Source organism: Lolium rigidum, chromosome 5, assembly GCF_022539505.1.
Source record: "Lolium rigidum isolate FL_2022 chromosome 5, APGP_CSIRO_Lrig_0.1, whole genome shotgun sequence".
In the NCBI taxonomy this organism is placed as follows: Eukaryota; Viridiplantae; Streptophyta; class Magnoliopsida; order Poales; family Poaceae; genus Lolium; species Lolium rigidum.
Genome location: NC_061512.1, coordinates 24,920,960 through 24,938,759, shown reverse-complemented (window position 1 = coordinate 24,938,759; position 17,800 = coordinate 24,920,960). Strand labels below are relative to the sequence as shown.

Sequence of the window (17,800 nt, the reverse complement as noted above, 5' to 3'; positions counted from 1 at the left end):
GTCATGCCGCTGGCCGGCTGAACTACTGGGTTCGACTTAGTCATGGCGTTGTGCTACTTTTAGCACGCCACGAGAATACGAGATGCCACTTCATTTGTAAACAAAGAAGACAAGAGATGATGCTTAAGTCTACATCATCAACTGCCACGGCATTGGTTTCCTCTTCCACAATAGCTTTTAAACAATAAAAGTATATAGTTTTGGCAAAAATATAAAAAAACCTTCCACAACAATGATGATTGAGTTTCCTCAAGCAAGCAAAAGTATTTGAAAACTGTCACAACACTATATTTTTCATTCTGTTTGAACTTTGAAATAGTACGTAGTACATATATGGCGTTAGTTTCGACTAAAAAACAAGTCCACCCCGCCACTCCTCACTCAGTCACATCTCCCTCGAGGCTCTTCCGAATCATTGATTGATTGACTCCCTCCGTCGTCGGCACGACGCCCGCAACGCGTTCGACGGAATGCGCCGCCGCGCACCGCCCATGTGGGCGCCTCCCGTGCCGCCCGCCGCGCGCACGAGCGAGACGTCGCTGTGCCAGCTGCGCCGCGCTGGGAGGGTGGCGCGAAGGGGACGTCACCTTTTTGACCCGGCAACCGCCTCCTCTCCTCCACCACCTCCGCTAGCTTCCCCTTCTCCTGCCGTCCATGTCACGCATTTGTTCCCTTTTGCTCCCACCCCGCTTGTCCTCTTCCCACCCCTGCCCGCCTACTTGTCGCTCGCGTCTCTCTCTCGCTCGCGCGCGCCCTCTCTCCTCTCTTTATCCTCCCCCGCCGGTGGGCGCCGTCCAGCCTACGCGACCGGTGGTTGCCTCGCCCGCCCGCCGGTTCTTCTTGCCCTCCCTTCTGGGATCACTTCGATTTCCAAGGTTTGCTCAACTGTTTCAATTTTGTGTTTTGATCCCGTCCTAGGATCGGGCTTAGTGATTTGATCTTCTTTCGATCTTGGTTTGATCCCGTGCTCAAGCTCTGACATCAGCCGTTCTTGATTTTCTTGATGCTGATGGGTCAATTCGAATTGCCCTCTGTTCGTTCAAGAACTCAGAACTTCGATAGAGCTTGGCCTGGCTACCCGCTCTATGATCCCGATCGATTTGATCGAGTGAAAAAAAACTGTCCAGTTGGTTGCCAGAGAGACCTTCTGATGCGGGGAAAGTTCCCTTTGTCAGTCTAATCACGCTATGCCTGTCGGCACTGATATGGAGAAACATGGGCGTACCGGTGCTTAGGAATCTTGCCGGATAGTTTGGTTGCCACTTGCTACTGATCATCACTGTGTGGTCCTGATGCCCTATTCTTAGAGAAGCGCGCGCGCCTGTCTTTTGTCTGAATGCATGGCCATTGGTTGCTCTTAGAGCCCCCTTGCTGGCTTGATCACAAGAATATTTGCTGTGTCCCATTGGATATTGAATAATCTCAGCCCCTTGGTTGGTGCCTTGTGAAGACAAAGTGACAAACATTAGGTCATCATCGCTTAACGTGGTTGGAGTATGAAGTGGGTTGGCCTCCACTGGTTGCCAACGAGCCTAGTTAGTTCATCCCTGATGCAGAGTTGCTTTGCTGCATTGGGGATGTTTTTCTTCTTGTCATTTCCTGTCTCCTCAGAATGACACTGGTCACTCGGATATGTGAGTGGCATATGGTTTGGTTCATCGCTGATCACCTATGTTCAGTACTTCGATGTGGCCCATATGGTAATGCAGAAATGCCAACCCTTGGATTACTGAAGTCTAGATCTGTTACTGATACACAAATTAAATATGTCACCCTGGAGGAGGTCTCGACAAGCTCCGTTTCTGAATATGTCATCCTCCCCGTTGCAGGCTAAAAGCAATTTGATCCTCTGTTTCTGAATTCATCGTCTTCCCTGTTGCAGGCTAAAAGCAATTTGATCCTCTGTTTCTGAACTCATCGTCTTCCCTATTGCAGGCTAAAAGCAATTTGATCTTCAGATAAGCTCAAGATCATGGGTTGGTTAAATAAAATCTTCAAAGGCTCAGTAAACAGAGTTTCAAGGGGTCACTATGATGGCAACTGGCATGAAGGCAATTCACCTGATCACATCAGAGTTAGCTTCTTGCCATTTACTCTCTGTCTACCCATATGCATACTTCTCAATCATTTATTCTTTCTAGTTTCTATTGCAGCTAGTTCTTTCTTGATCATATAACCTAAGCATGAACACATTCAGTAGAAGTTAAAACAACTGGCCATCAACATTTTGTTCCATGTGATTATTCAGGACCTTTAGGATGCATATACCTGATATGAAAGAATGGTCGTTCAAGTTGCTTGTCGTGATTGCTGTAGGGTGCATATGACGAAAGCGACAATGAAGATATGGATCGAGCTATTGCATTATCTCTAGCAGAGGGAGATCCTGATAAGGGAAAGGCTGTTGGTAAGTATTCCAATCAATTCTTATCCTATTTTCCCTTCGCGTATTCTATTTTTAACCGACTATCTTGTCTTATATGATAAATGTTAGCTCCTTGGGAACAGTCGCCTCTGCAATGGAAATGACCCAGTACAGTCAGTTACTAAGTATAGTTTTTTTTTGCTTACCATTCTCATTGGTGATTTTAATGCAGAGCCTGATTACAGTTTGGAGGAAGATGAACAACTTGCACGGGCTCTGCAGGAGAGCCTTAATACCGAGTCTCCTCCTCATCAACACGTTCCTGTCAGGAATGTTCCATCAGAGAGTATCCCAACAAGGGAGCCGCCTCAGCCTGTCTTTCCCTCAAGTGGATACAGGTACCTACTGGCTGCTATGGTTTATTTGATCTTCAATCTTAACAAATTTTTAGTTGCAAAAAATCACAAGTTGTATTGTTTTTTTCCCAACACATGTTATATTCGGTTAATGTTCCAGTATGTATGTTTCTTCTCCTGCTGCATTCCATTTCTCTGTTTTGAAACACAATAGTGTTGCTATGGAGTTTTATCAAAATAGTAGTGTTGCAAAACTAGAACCACTCCCTTAGTTTTATCTGAAAATACAATGCAAATATAAGTAGTAGTTGGATGATTAGCTCACACTTAAATAGCAAAAGAGGGCCTGCAATTTGTATTTTCTACGAGCTTGCAGGTTCCACAAAGTTGCGGAATGGTTAGCCTTCACATATGGATGCTAGCAGTCCTTTTTCTTTTTCACAGAATGATTAGCTCCATACTCCCAATGCAAATTCTCCGTCATTTGTTGCCTTAAAATAAGCAACATCAGTAGTTTAGTTGCCAGTCTTGATTTTATTAGAAGAACCCACTATTGTATGATTCTGTTTATTCATAGCTATTTACAACTTGTGTAGGACTTGTGCTGGATGCAAAAATCCGATTGGCCATGGACGTTTTCTTAGTTGTATGGATGCAGTCTGGCACCCTCAGTGCTTTAGATGCTTTGCTTGCAACAAGCCCATATCTGAGTATGAGGTACAAAAGCCTACAGCCTGTATCTACATTCAATAAGATCAAATAATTAACGCCAGTGTTTCTTCTATGCAGTTCGCCATGCATGAAGACCAGCCGTACCACAAATCCTGCTATAAAGATTTTTTCCATCCAAAATGCGATGTCTGCAAGAGCTTTGTAAGTGTTCTGCAGCCATTTTTATGGAAGAGCATAAAATTAGCTAGAGTTAAGTTCTTGATATGAGTTGAATTGCATTATTGTGTTTTCTTCCCAGATTCCAACAAATAAGAATGGCCTGATCGAATACCGGGCACATCCTTTCTGGATGCAGAAGTACTGTCCTTCCCATGAAGATGATGGCACTCCCAGGTGTTGCAGTTGTGAAAGGATGGAGGTCAGTAAAGATTTTAGATTCCTCAACCAGATCATCTTTTCCAGGTTGGCTGGTTCCTGGTACTGGAAGTAAACAGAGAGCTTTCATTGAAAATTGGAAAAAGGTTGATTTTAAGTAATGTTTTCTGTACCAGTATAACCACTTATTATCAGTGTAACATAGATGGAACTAGCTAGAGCACTTACTCCTGGTTTTGTCATATGGTTCTCAGTAGTATGTACAGACTACAGCTTAGTATGAGTCTTGAAAATCCGCCTTAGTACAATGTTCAAATATATCTAACTAACTAATAGCCACAAAGTATCTTCTGTGTGACTATTGGTTGTTTAAGTTAAGTATGAAGTTATTCCTTTTACCGTTTGATGTGTGGGCATATTCTTAACTATTTCCTTTGGTATATAAGAATTATATTTAGAGTAATCCCTTTTATTTCTTCCTGGAATTCAGCCAACAGATGTCAAATATATAACGTTGGAGGATGGAAGGAAACTCTGCTTGGAATGTCTGACTTCTGCAACAATGGATTCTCCAGAATGCCAACATCTTTACATGGATATTCAGGAATTTTTTGAAGGTTTGAATATGAAAGTAGAACAGCAAGTTCCATTACTTTTGGTCGAGAGGCAGGCTCTTAATGAAGCGTTGGAAGCTGAGAAAAGTGTAAGTAAGATGATAATATGGTTATCTAGTGCGTACAATTCTTAGTTACTCCCAACTTATGAGTTCCTTACTTTCCTTCCTCTCAGGGACATCACCTTCCCGAAACCAGAGGTCTGTGTCTCTCTGAAGAACAAATTGTCAGAACTGTGAGTTTCTAAATGCCGCCGCAGTACTCCATTTATTTGAGTACAAGCATGTACAATACTCCGTATTATGGTTTACAATTCCATATACTGAGTAATCCAATGCGTTCCAGATCTTAAGAAGACCAACAATTGGACCAGGAAACAGAATCATGGATATGATTACGGGACCATACAAGCTGGTCAGGCGGTGTGAAGTGACTGCGATCCTTATACTGTACGGGCTACCAAGGTATTGTTGTGTATTTCTTTCCCCTGACTGATCCTTACTCTTTAAGACCTTGGTTAATTCAAAATTCATTACCTGTCACAAAGTTCTTACGTATCGATTTATCCAGATATGTTTTCTCATTAAATTAGTTGTCATGCAGATTGCAAACAGGCTCCATTCTTGCTCACGAAATGATGCACGCATATCTTCGCCTGAAAGGTAAGTGTACTTATGATCATCATTCTTTAGGAAGATTCACTCGCATCCGCATCCTAGTCTCACCATGACAGTGTCGCCTTCTTTTTTTCTTACTGTAGGATACCGATCACTTAGTCCTCAGGTTGAAGAAGGCATCTGTCAAGTCCTATCCCACATGTGGCTCGAGTCCGAAATCATCGCCGGCGCTACGAGCAACGCTGCGTCCACCTCGGCAGCATCATCGTCGTCTTCCTCCTCAACTGCTACCTCTTCGAAGAAGGGCGCAAAGACAGAGTTTGAGAAGAAGCTCGGAGCGTTCATCAAGAACCAGATCGAAACAGACTCTTCCGTGGAGTACGGAGATGGTTTTCGGGTGGGCAACCGGGCGGTCGAACGGTACGGATTGAGAAGCACCCTTGACCACATGAAGATCACAGGGTCTTTTCCTATTTGATCATCATTCAAGTAAAGCGAAGGACATTCCTCGATTTGTGAAGATGGCTGCATACTTTGGAGGGTTAAATTAGACACGTCATACATTATACCACAGTATAAGATTAGTTTACAGTAAAGCAAGAAGAGAAAGAAAGATAGTCTGTACACATATTTGTAAAATTTACTGTCGTTTTGTGAAATAATAATACTATGTAAGTCTTCAGATATAGAGGTGCTACAACTGTTTTCCACATTACCAACATCTTTAAATAATGGCGTGCGTGCCTTGAGTCTTATGTACTGTACATGTTTAAAATCGTGCAAACCATATTTACTTGGAGGTTTGTGGTCGTAGAGCTAGGGTATAGTTGTATATTGGGATTTCAAAAGTGTCATCTGGGGATCGAAAGACATAATCAGTGACTGGTTAATTAAGATCTATGTAGCCATTTTACATGAAAGGACTACTTGTGTGAGTGAGAACGATTGAACAAAGGAACATGAGGAAAGGGATAGAGGAAATGGATAAAAATATGGACCAACTTTTAAATTGATCTAGAACTGGTAAGTGAAATATATGCGGTATTTTTGCCGTGCACTGATATAACATCAAATAAAAAAATATGTGTTAACTCACCATGTGGATTTAGCTCTATGAATTTTTCTAATATCGCCACATACAAAATGTACATTGTCTCACTGATATGATTCTAAATCTTGAAGTTATGATTCGCCACTAAATTAAAAATGATCAAGTTAAATTTTCGGTGACTTTTTTATTCACCATGAAATTTGTTATCACAAGATGTTAATCCTTTTTTTTACTACATGCATGCTTCATCATAACATCAAGGTTAACATCATGATTCATGTTAATCCTAAATGCACATGTAACTGTCCATATATTTTCTAGACATTTTTTTTACATATTTCAGTCAGAAATGAATATTTATGTAAGATATTGATCTCTCAGTTTCTAAACCGTCTTGTGATAGGAGCAGGATCTATTTGTATAAGATAATTAATAATTATTTAATGTTTTTTTACATTATTAAAGACCGTGCTAGTTTATGGAAAAACACGAAATGATGGAACTCAGTAGGGGCCGGGTAAGCCGAACCCCAACCCCTGCTGCAGCAGCATCGTCTCCATGCCGGCACCGGCTAACCCCGGCGGCAGCGGCGCCATGGCCATCATCATCATCTGCTGCATCTGCATGTCCATCTCTCCGTCGTTGCTGCTGGCGTTGCCTGCGCCGAACTGATCAAACCCAACGGCGCTGTTGCTGACGAGGAACTGCTGCACCTGGTTGTTGTTGTTGTTGTTGGAGGAGCGGACCCTGGCCTGCATGGCGCGGCCGTGGTTGAGTGCGTCCTGCAGCACCTGGTTGGCGCGCGCGGCGACGGCGTCCTGCACCTCCGCCAGCGCCGCCGCGAACGCCATCAGCTCCTCCTCGCCCATGTCGCGGACGTCGGCCTCCAGCCACGCCGCCACGGGGCTCGCCGCGGAGCGCTCCTTGGCCATGGCCGCCTCCGCGCGCTCCTTCCGCGCCTTCTGCGCGTCCAGCTGCGCACTCAGCTCCCCGACCTGGCGGTTCAGCTCCGCCAGCTGCCTGCTGTCTTCTCCTCCTCCTCCTCCTCCTCCGGCCGCCGCCGCTGCCCCACCGGTCGGAGCAAAGCGCTCGAGGATGGCCTCGACGGAGGGGTGGCCGAAGGAGAATGCCTTGCCTGCCGGGGAGAAGACGACGGCGGCCACCTCCGCGCCGCACAGGATCGCCAGCTCGCTGGCCTTCTTGAACAGCCCGGCGCGGCGCTTGGAGAAGCACACCTGACGCGCCTCCTCGCTCTCGATGCGGCGGATCTCGATCTTCTGCCGGCCCATGCTCGTGCGCCGCGGCGCCATTGCCACACCCAAAACCTTTCTGGATCGGAGGAATGAGAGGGAGGAGCGCTAGGCTAGCCAGATCGCTCTCCATCGTTGAGTGTCGTGCTTATATAGCGGCGGAGAGAAGAGCTGGCAACTCATTCATGGTGGGTGACTGCAAATTCTCATCTGTCCACGCTGTATATACTCATTCATGACCGGATTTCGACACTGTCACAACAGCTTAGATCGATGAGGAGCACAGTAAGAACGAAATTTTAGTGGGCACAAATCATCGAGAGTACCATCCTAGTTTGGACAGGTCACAACCATATGATCGTCACCATGATCATCACACTCTCGATTCTCCACACGACTCAGGGAGCTGAGATGAGACAAGGATCTGCACTCCACACGTTTTTCTTACTAATTGTAAACGATTTTGGAAAATTATCATGCGCATGAACTCTTTTCTCATGCACAGCTAGCTAGTTCTTTGCTAGCGGAATAACAATCAGCAATGGGGTGGTGAATGCGATCGAGCTAGCCGACGGCTAATGGTAATTAATGGGTTGCTATTCTAGGAAATGGTTAAGTTGATGCTAGCTAGGATGTCCATTACTCTAATCTTCATGGGCTTCCTTTTTTTTATTGGAGATTGATAAGGATCATTGATGCATTGCTCTTGGGTGACAGCCCTGAAGAGTGTGTTCCTAGCTACGCATGCATTCATGCGATCATGTCTGTGACCCATACCCCATTAATTTGTGAGAGGTTATGTCACCACCTATATAAACCCAATTTTATGAGATGTCACCAAACATAAAAGTAATTAAATATAATCCCCTATATTTTTTAGATAAAATCCCCTATATTGCCATGAGAGAGGCAATCCACATGTATCTTACCATGGGATTTCTGAGAAATTGATGCCCCACACTTCTATATTGTAATGCGATTAGGCCTGGGTCGAAACTCATGAGCTAACCGAGTAGATTTTGGCATCGAATTGGCTCAAACTCGATGTCCACATTCAGTGTTCTAATCGCACAAGCATAACTACACATAGATCGGCTCTGATGCCACCGATGGAATTCGTAGCAAAAACAATAATTTTTGTAACTAGCGTACTCTGATTGCCCAGATATATCTAAGAGTAATGTTGTAATGGAAAGTGTTTCGGTGACGTACCCTCATAGAATGAAAGCGGTTAACGTTCCGCTAGAACGTGGATGATGTAGTCATACTTCGTCGCCGACCTCAGGGTTGTGAAGCTCCTCGTACAATGACAGGTGCCACAAGTGACAGCACCTCCGAGGTCTCGCACACATACTGTCCGGCGATGACTCCCGTACCTTGTACCTTTCATCCAGCTGATATTGCGGAAGTAGATCTTCTGGATCGAAACCCCAGCAGCACGGCGGTGCACCAGGATGGACTCAACCCTCGCATGTGCATCTCTTCGAGGAACCGCATGTGGGAGAGAAAACTAGAGGGAGAGAGAGAGGGGCACTGATAAGTTGCAAACGTATCTATAATTTTTGATGCTCCATACTTGTTTTACACCAATTTCTGTATGTTTTGTTTACACTTCGTTGCACTTTTATACATTTTTCCGAACTAACCTATTGATAAGATGCCATAGTGATATTTCCCTATTTTCTACTGTTTTGTATTTCAGAAAAGTTGTACGGGAAATATTCTCGGAATTAGATGAAACGAAAGTCGAAGTTCCTATTTTACTGTAATGAAGACGGAGTCCGGAGGAGATACGAAGAGGGGCCACGAGGCGGCCACACCTGGCCTAGGCGCGGCCTAGGCCCTGGTCGCGCCTAGGGGTGGTGTGGGCCCCTCGGGCACCCACCAACCTCGCCCTTCCGCCTATTTATTCACCTGTTCGGGAAAAACTTAAATACCCGAGCTTACATCCACGAAAATTTCCGTCACGGCCGCCATCGCCGACCCTAGCTCTGGAGGGTTCTAAAGCTCTTCCCGCCACCCGGTCGGAGAGGGAGATCATCACCGGAGGCCTCTACATCGCCATGCCTGCCTCCGAAGTGATGCGTGAGTAGTTCATCTCTGGACTACGGGTCCATAGCAGTAGCTAGATGGTTATCTTCTCCAACTTATGCTTCATGTCTAGATCTTGTGAGCTACTTATCATGATCAAGATCATCTTTATATAATAATATATGTTCTGTTTGCTAGGATCCGATGAATATTGAATACTATGGTTGAGATTGATTATATAGTTGTCAAATGTTATTTTTCATCTTACATGCTCTCCGTTGCTAGTAGATGCTTTGGCCAAGTATATGCTTGTAACTCCAAGAGGGAGTATTTATACTCTATAGTGGCACTACATTAGATATGATATTTTTTGACAGGCCCCTTATGTCACTTAATATCCATATTTTGTCAATGAATATGTGCTATTGACAAATATATGTTGTCACTAATTTTGTCAATAAAGGTGAGTCATAAAAAATCCCTTTACTATGAACTATTGATATATAATAATAAACACCCTTTATTATGAACTATTGATATATAATAATAAACATCCTTTATTATGTGCCTCTAGATAAGGCACTATATCAAACATGTTCTTCATACTGTACTGTAGGGGATCAACCATGTTAGCTCCCCTGATCTGTCAACTCCCTTTGTCAAAAATAATTGCATGTCCTCGACTGTACTCCCCTTATGTACACTAGCATGAACTGGCGCGGCGGCACGCCGCGCCGACGATGTAATACAACGGTGGTAATTATCTTAAAACCGTAACAACAACAACATGTGACATGATTAGTTATGACAGTTCTAATGCAGTTCGACGGTGGGGCATATTTGGGAGTGCTAGTAATAGGTGGAATATAGGTGGTTGTTGATTGTATATGCACAGATGGCATGATTTAGAATCTAACACAGCAACAAGAGCATGTGTAACTCAGAAATTTTATTGATGGGTCATAGATAAATAGTTGCATAACAGGATCCTTCCACTGGTACTTGTAAGTTGTAGGAATCAAAAGGTGGTCTAGGCCTGGTATCTAGGTGATGTATCCCTTGTTGTGTCGGATGATTATTTTTTCGCAGCCATTGCTCCCGAATTTGGCCACCTTCATTGACGAATCCACGGCGTAAGTGAAGAACAGAGTGTCACCTTCTGGAATGCCATTGTCTTCTGCGAATTTATTCCATCCATGTTCAATGAAGATACTTCTTCCCCATTATACCATTTAGGAGGATGACAATTCCACATTGGCTGCTTAAGTTAGTATCAAGGAACATGGCACTACACGAAATTTGCAAGCAGATGCTATCTATTTTAGAAGGCGTACCTTGATGTCAGTTAAGTAGATATGTCTTGTAGGTTGTTGGTTTCTCTTCGACGGGATGATGTCTGCCAGTACATTCCCCAATCCCAGTGTATCCCAGAAGCACAGCATCGTTTTTTAAGCAAGGGAGTTTGCGTGGTGAAGACAAAATATGAATGAGACAAACCATATCAGTCGTGAGAGACTTGATAAAAGAGTATTGCTTCCCTTATGGGTTGCTAAGACACCAAACATTGTGCATTAAAACATGGGAATTGTCCACATGAGGAGTGATTTCCTGGATTCTTTTAATGCTCTTTTTTGCTTTAACCACAATGAGCACCACAAACATGTAGATTGATCCTTCCTTTAGTTATTCTCTGAATTGGTCGATGTAAATGCATACAACATAGCATTCGAATGTACCTCCCTGTAATATTGATCAAATTCCGAATTTCAGTCCATAGAAAAAGTAGTGAAAATCGCAATCACAAATTATGCATATGTCTCAAATTTGAATCAAAGTTTCAGTTTGTATAAAGATCCTGAAGTCTACGTGTATTATTCGGGATATTCCTTTCTATTGTTTGATTTCTTTGTGTAAAATGGCTTACTGAACAGTGTGCTTCTACAGGAGTGGATCTTGCTACATAGATGTTTATTACTTGTATACTTATCATTGGTATGTCTTGATAATGCTGTGGGGACAAAATGTTGACATGACAATAAAAAAGCTGTAAAAGTTAGGCTAGGATTAAGAAAGATGGATACATGGCAATCACTGAAAACACAGTCTTCCTATAATCCTATTTCCCTTTTGAAGAGAAAGAGATCATTTTTTGCCAACGGACTGAGCCTCCCATGGAAAAATAGCCATTTAACAGTGCCAGCTAACGCATACATGATTTTTTTGTGAGAATAACATGGAAGTGGTAAACAATTTTAGAAAAGAAGCACTACATAGTTCTAGGGCATATAGTTTTTGTCTTAACAGTAACTTATAATTATTACGTGTTCGAGAGGGAGTCATGTATTGAATAATATACCTCAAGGTCAATAACAATATAATCCAGTTCATATAGAGGGAGCATGGACTAACAGGTTTAGCTGATTTTGGTGCTCGGGGCAACACGTCACTTCCAAGATATCAGCAATGTTCTGATTTAGTCTTCCCCTGCTCTGCTACCATGAAGAAGATAAATCAACAACCAGTGGACAACTCTCTTCTACATTGAGGTGTACACAACATGGATCAGAACAATAAATATAATTGGTATCATTATTCTATAAACAACAGAAAAAGAACAACAATCATAAGTGTTTTGCCAAAAAAATATGGAAGTACTGATAAACTAAGGTACAGCTAGGGCCTACAAGTGTTCTCTATCCATGGAATCTCATCCATCATCACAAACGGACAACTGGATCTGTCCTCTATTGGCGTTTGATAGCTCATTGCTACCTCGCCGGAGGGATGGGGAGCATAATCAAACACCAGCTACCAATTATGTCAACAAGTTTATGTGGTTGACTTCAAATAAATACAAAAATACGAATAAGGGACATACACCACAGCTTCACCAATATCATGTCAACTTACAACAGAATAGCTGTGTAGACTTTTTCAATTAGCAAAAACAGTTGTTCCTAATTCCTTGTGGGGTTGATATGCCCATAATGGGCAGATTAACCAATTTGGGGATATATTTCAGCACTACTCGGGCAAGTTCCACCGTGCAATGCAAAGATATATTAAATTAAATATTGTGCAGGTAAGCAAATAGATAAAAGAAATAACTACATAAGAGGCACTAAAATATAGGCTTCTCGCTTCTTTGTCTTAACAGTAATTCTTTTTCTTAAGTTAGCAGCATGTATACAACAAATGCAAATTTTCCTCTGCGATTTTTTTAGAGGCCAAAATGCAAATGCTTAAATGCTGGCTAGCAAGTAGAGAAATTCAGATAGTATTGCTCTCTTCGAGATTTCTCTAGACCTTGTAGCAACGCACTGGTGCCAATGTCAGCTAACCACAGAGATCATATGGTACTATGGATCATTTCACATGATTCGTCTACTGCATTAAAAATACTATAAAAAAACCTACTGAAGTTTGGATGTGATTTGCAAATTATGATCACCAGGTACTTGCGCATCCAGTCATCTGCATTATTGGCACAGTGATGCATATGTAAACTTGTTATTATAGGAAAGCTTACTCTTTGACACTGGAAAGTTAGATAAGTTTCGAAGGGAACAAAATGTTCAGAGAAGTCAGAAAGGTTTCTCCCCTTTCTTATTTGAAAGCAACTTTGGCACAACCAGCTTGGATGAATGAAAATCACATCTGACCTGCTCCACTTTGCTTGAATTTGCCCAATCTACCTCAAAGAGATCAATTTTTGACAATGTGTTAACTGTTGCTCCCCTTGGTGCTTTTGATGGATTAGTTATGTGAGTCGTTTCTTGTTGGATAAATTTTTTTTTTCTACTGGAATACCAGTTCACATGGATATGAATATGAACTTCCATAAGAGTTACCATCATCATGACTTAGCATGGATAAATCTAACCTGAGAGCTTAAATATATGGTAAAAAACTGACATCTGCAACTGCAGATCATTCCTTCTGGTGGGGGGTACAAAGAATTACTCCGTAGGTAGCTACACCGAAGGAAATGTAACATGAATGATGTTCCTTAGACGCCATAGTATGTTCTTTATCATGAATGTCATAAAATAACCAAATCTACAACAATTTTAGAACACATATGTAATCTGCTTGAAAGATTCAAAGTAGAAGAATCCACTCAAGTATTAAATCCTTAATTTACATATTTATACTGCCCATCCGCTATGTTTTGTTGGAGCACGCCTTTGTAATCTTAGTAGGCTTCAGGGCTTAAGTTGTAGAAGTACCTTAATTAAAGGTGTGGAGGATCGACTGAATGGAAGTATGCAGGAATATTTTCTCAGCCTCCCTTGTGTTCTTCCCTCTCTTCCCAAATCTCTTCTAAATACTTTCAGAAATCAAGATGGTATCAGAGCGGGATATATCTGGTGTGTTTCCCTGTGATTCGGAGTGACCTTGATCGAAGTTTGTGATGCGGCATCGTCTGCCCTACTGGTTGCAGCGAGGAAGGCCGCTCCTCTGTTTTTGCTGCAGCCCTGCGCAACGGAGAGCGAGCTGCTGCTAGTTGCTATTGTGGCTGTTTTCTACTCTAGTTGTTCATCCGAGAAGATGCTTGTGTTCTTGTGTGATTAAGTTAAACAGATGTGGTGGAAATTCTTTTGAGTACCATGTATGCACAAAGGTTGTTTGGTGGAATGCACACAAAGGAGGGTTCACGGCCAAGAAGTTTTGGTGTTGTGGTCAATGTGGAAGGCGTGGCCACCCTGCTGGGATATCTATGGCAGGCAAGGGGATGCTGCAATGCTGCAGACAAAAATCATACACAAAGTGACGATTATGGTTGATTGGTTCAGGTGCTTCTAAGCATGTGGTTGGTTCAGCTAAGAACGTCAAAAGGTATACTCCTTGTATTTCAAGTGTGAAGCTTGATGATGGTTCATTTCAGAGTGTGATAGACAAAGAGCGCACTAAGCCCATTTAAATTGTTTTCTGGCCATCCTTTTACATAGAAGTATCATTGACTGGCTCGGAAGTTTTTGTTTATATCATTGGTAATAAGGAAAGGTTCAGGAGCTATACATACCGTTGACTTTAACGCACTATAGGGGAATATTTATTTGGATAATGTTTTAATTGTGGCCATACTCTTCCTTCTCACCGACTCATAAACTTGAGATATTTTATGTTAATATGTATGTGACATATTACTCTTGGAGTTCTCGATTTATTATCATAACTATGAATTTTGGAAAAGCTTTAAGTTATCTCTGCATCTTCCTCCAAATTCGACTAAGCATGTCCCGAAGCCAAAGCATGAAGTGGTATTTGCACATAAAAAAAAATCTCGAGGTGTGCAATACAAAAAAAATGTGCAGGTTTGTCTATCTGTAATTAGATACTAACTACTAATGTGGATTAATTAACTATACTGCCAGCAACTTGTCTATTCGAAATTTTTGCAGCTATGCACACAATTTTCCCTTGGGAGCCAGAGTACATTATCTTTTGACTATAGTTAAATCACCTGACGATCATTCTTATGACTGGAATTTCCATCTTTAAGCTTAGATGGTCTGAAAATTCTAGTTTGTTTTAGACATTCGGTTTGCAGTTTTTCATTTTCTAGATGCTTTAGCTATATGGGAACAATTACCATGTTGAAATCAAAATATATTGTGGAGAAAATATTATGTAACTGGGAAAACAAAATAATAATGAAACTGCGGTCTGCAGGTACAATCTAGGGATCATATGCATGCCAGAAAATGAAATATGGTACCTTTCTTCAGGAATGTGCAATGTATAAAAATGGCGTAGCTATGTTGACTTGTTTGAGTCAGTGACTTTGTGCTTTCAGTTGGTTCAAACAACATAAACATGCATCAGGGAAGAACCACCACGGCAAGGAGGCATCACAACAGTGACATCTTGCAGACGCTGACGCCGATACGGAACTGGGGGTGGCGATGAAGAAAGAGGCCGGTCACTCCAGCCTGCGGCACCACACTCATAGGGAATCTGCAGAAACAAGGTATGCACATCATATGTCAAGGAAGCAGGCAGAACGTTATACAATAAAAACCAACGAAAAGCTCAATGAAATCAGCAAGATCGACCAGATACAAAGTAGAGGACAATGATTCAATAAAGGTAGCAAGCAGATCAGCCGCACCTCTGAGCATAGCAGAACGCGCATGGCCACCTCCAACGTGGTCGCGCGCTCATCTAGAGGACCAGCTGTTGCTGAACACAGAGGGGGCCATCCTCAGGTCCGCAGTCAGGAAGCAACCCGCGCGCATCCATGCTGGCCGAGATTGCGCTCCTCCTCCCCATCAGCCTGGTTCAGCCCGGTCGGGATGGTGGCCGCCGTTGTGGAGTTCACCGCCGCCGACGCACTCGCTGTTTCAGAGTATCGATGATTCTGTGGATTGTTGAGTACCTTCAGAGAGGCGGCACACGGACTGGCCAAGATGGAAAGCGCGGCGACCTGGCCACATAGAGAGAACCGAGGCCCGTCGGTCAGTTCGAACCGGATGGGGAACTGTCGGCGAAGGCCCGGAGCGCCGCCAGGTCGTCGACGTCGAAAGTATGGTTCAGGGCGTGACCTGTCTCCCGCGAACGGCGGCGGCCCGCCATCTTCCGCGAGCGGCGGCGGCGGAACTACCGGGGCGAGTCTCAGAAACATGGGAAGGAGCAGCCGTGGCCGGCCATCCTCTCCGGTCGCCCAGGTCGCGCCGAGTCGCCAAATAGAGGGTCGCACCCACACCAACCTCCACAGCACCGCGGAGCCTCGTCGTCCTCAATGTGTTGCCGGCAGGTATGTCTCTCTGACTTGGCAGGAGGTCACAGATGGAGGCAAGGGGAAGCAGCGGCCGAGAGGGATTCACGCAGGACGGGCCGCCGAGGGCTACGGCGGCGAACGGCGGCGAGCAGCGATGCGGGATTGGGCGAGTCGTTGTGGACCTGTGGGCTGTGGTTAAGGAAGAAAGAGCCGAGGTGGGGAAAGATTTGTGTAGATGGTCAGAACTGGGGTCAAAGCGGTGGTACAGCAATTAAGAATGTGGACCCACCAAAAATAACTATGGCCACACTCCAAGAACATCAGTGAAACCCATGCAAAGTACATGGATGGGTAGGTGTCGGCACCATACCAATTCCTAGCACTACCCCACACACGTGGTTCCATTGCATCAATCCAAATCCCACAAAAAATTGCTGAGCGCACCCAAATCAGGCTACACAGATGATTCTGTAAATAGCAAATCAACTAAAACGCAAACGTGTCATTATGCTGTAAATCCTCAGCCTCTCCCAAAACTCTTACAAAAAAGATGTGTGTTGATCTTTAATATAGTAGTTATGATGAATCATTGTATGCACACAAACATTTCGTCCATCTCTGTTCGAGTTCTTCCTTTACCATTTGATTGAGATCTTGAATAGGGGCATATCTTTTTTTTACCAATGGCTTCAAAGAGGCCTATATGAAGAAGGTTTCCAATAATGTTTTTGACTTCACTTGGATCGCTGTGAGCACTTTTATCTGTACAAACACACCTGAATGTGGAGGACCATGTGGATTCAGATATTCAAGCTTACAGAGGAAGACAAGCTCAAATTGAGCAACGTCGACACTTTCTTTGTGCTTTATGATAACGAGCAACTGAGGCAGCACCTGCAGGAAATACAGCGTGCCCTATTTTCATGTCTGTTTGTTCATATGTACATGTTTATGTGTAGTAATTAGCAGTTTATGCTTCGACATCCCAGTGCAAGCCGAGGCATATTGAGTTCTTGAACAATCCGGTAGTCAACCATGCTCAGAAGGTAATCTTCACATCTAGGATTGTTAGCAAGCAATGACTCTACAAACCACATTTGCTGATCAAGGCACTCAACTTCATTGATGGCAACAAAGATGAATGCGTCGAATATCATGGGCTGCAACCATGCATGGCAGAGGAGGGCATGGCTTAAGACCTTGCTACACAAGCAGTTTGTTTAGTGTTGTTGCTTTGTTGTTCATCATCCTTTCGCTGTTGGTCATGATCGGCTGAAGAGATCATGTATATTTTGTGAGGTGGTCACTCCATTAGGTAGGACTTGATTCAACACAATCTCCGGTCTGTAATATGATGAACTTGTTCGAGTTTGTATATTCCCCTGTTTTAAATAGCCGGCTATAGCCGCTATAGCCTTTCCCGCATGATGCGGCTAACTGCTATAGCCTAGCTAAAGGTGCCAAAGTTCTTAAATAGCTGGCTATATGTAGCTGTTTTGGGAGGTCACGGCTATAGCCTATAGCCGGCTATTTAAAACCATGGTATATACTAACCCTTCGTATCTTAAACTACTTAAACTACTGATGCATCACGAGCTATCATTGCTTTACTCATGATACATCGGCCATTAGACAACTGTGTGTTGTGTATTACCAACCCTTTTTGATGATGTTGCAATGTGCTCTTGTTCATTCACCAATATTGGGTAACCTCACCACTCAAATGAAAGAGATTACCATACCAA

At 43.3% G+C, this 17,800-nt stretch overlaps 2 protein-coding genes and 1 long non-coding RNA gene across 5 annotated transcripts; 1 reads left to right on the top strand and 2 right to left on the bottom strand.

Annotated features, from left to right (window-relative positions):
* Nucleotides 1–754: 754 nt before the first annotated feature.
* On the top strand, nucleotides 755–5,731 carry LOC124652432 (protein DA1-related 1-like). Its single transcript, XM_047191442.1, has 12 exons — nucleotides 755–875; nucleotides 1,936–2,074; nucleotides 2,317–2,407; nucleotides 2,598–2,763; nucleotides 3,318–3,438; nucleotides 3,511–3,594; nucleotides 3,692–3,811; nucleotides 4,259–4,471; nucleotides 4,558–4,617; nucleotides 4,728–4,846; nucleotides 4,986–5,044; nucleotides 5,143–5,731. The coding sequence occupies exons 2-12, from the start codon at nucleotides 1,973–1,975 to the stop codon at nucleotides 5,475–5,477; spliced, it is 1,470 nt and encodes a 489-aa protein (XP_047047398.1). The 5' UTR covers nucleotides 755–875; nucleotides 1,936–1,972; the 3' UTR covers nucleotides 5,478–5,731.
* An 822-nt stretch (nucleotides 5,732–6,553) lies between these two features.
* Nucleotides 6,554–7,360, bottom strand: LOC124655748 (agamous-like MADS-box protein AGL61). Its single transcript, XM_047194598.1, has one exon. The coding sequence runs from the start codon at nucleotides 7,358–7,360 to the stop codon at nucleotides 6,554–6,556; it is 807 nt and encodes a 268-aa protein (XP_047050554.1).
* Nucleotides 7,361–10,263: 2,903 nt separating this feature from the next.
* LOC124652819 lies at nucleotides 10,264–16,606 on the bottom strand. Of its 3 annotated transcripts, XR_006987758.1 has the most exons (4): nucleotides 15,447–16,606; nucleotides 15,054–15,292; nucleotides 11,741–11,867; nucleotides 10,264–11,071 (listed from the first exon to the last, which is right to left on the bottom strand). It is a non-coding gene; the product is annotated as an uncharacterized LOC124652819 (long non-coding RNA). The 3 variants fall into 3 exon arrangements; XR_006987759.1 differs by having other exon boundaries at nucleotides 11,688–15,292; XR_006987757.1 differs by having other exon boundaries at nucleotides 11,741–15,292.
* Nucleotides 16,607–17,800: the final 1,194 nt, after the last annotated feature.

Excerpts from the sequence above, each read along its gene's own strand:
- LOC124652432 (XM_047191442.1), top strand. The coding sequence starts at position 1,973 with ATGGGTTGGTTAAATAAAATCTTCAAAGGCTCAGTAAACAGAGTTTCA. Across the intron at positions 4,618-4,727 it reads AAGAACAAATTGTCAGAACT|ATCTTAAGAAGACCAACAAT; the intron begins GTGAGTTTCTAA and ends AATGCGTTCCAG. Across the intron at positions 4,847-4,985 it reads ATACTGTACGGGCTACCAAG|ATTGCAAACAGGCTCCATTC; the intron begins GTATTGTTGTGT and ends GTTGTCATGCAG.
- LOC124655748 (XM_047194598.1), bottom strand. The coding sequence starts at position 7,360 with ATGGCGCCGCGGCGCACGAGCATGGGCCGGCAGAAGATCGAGATCCGC.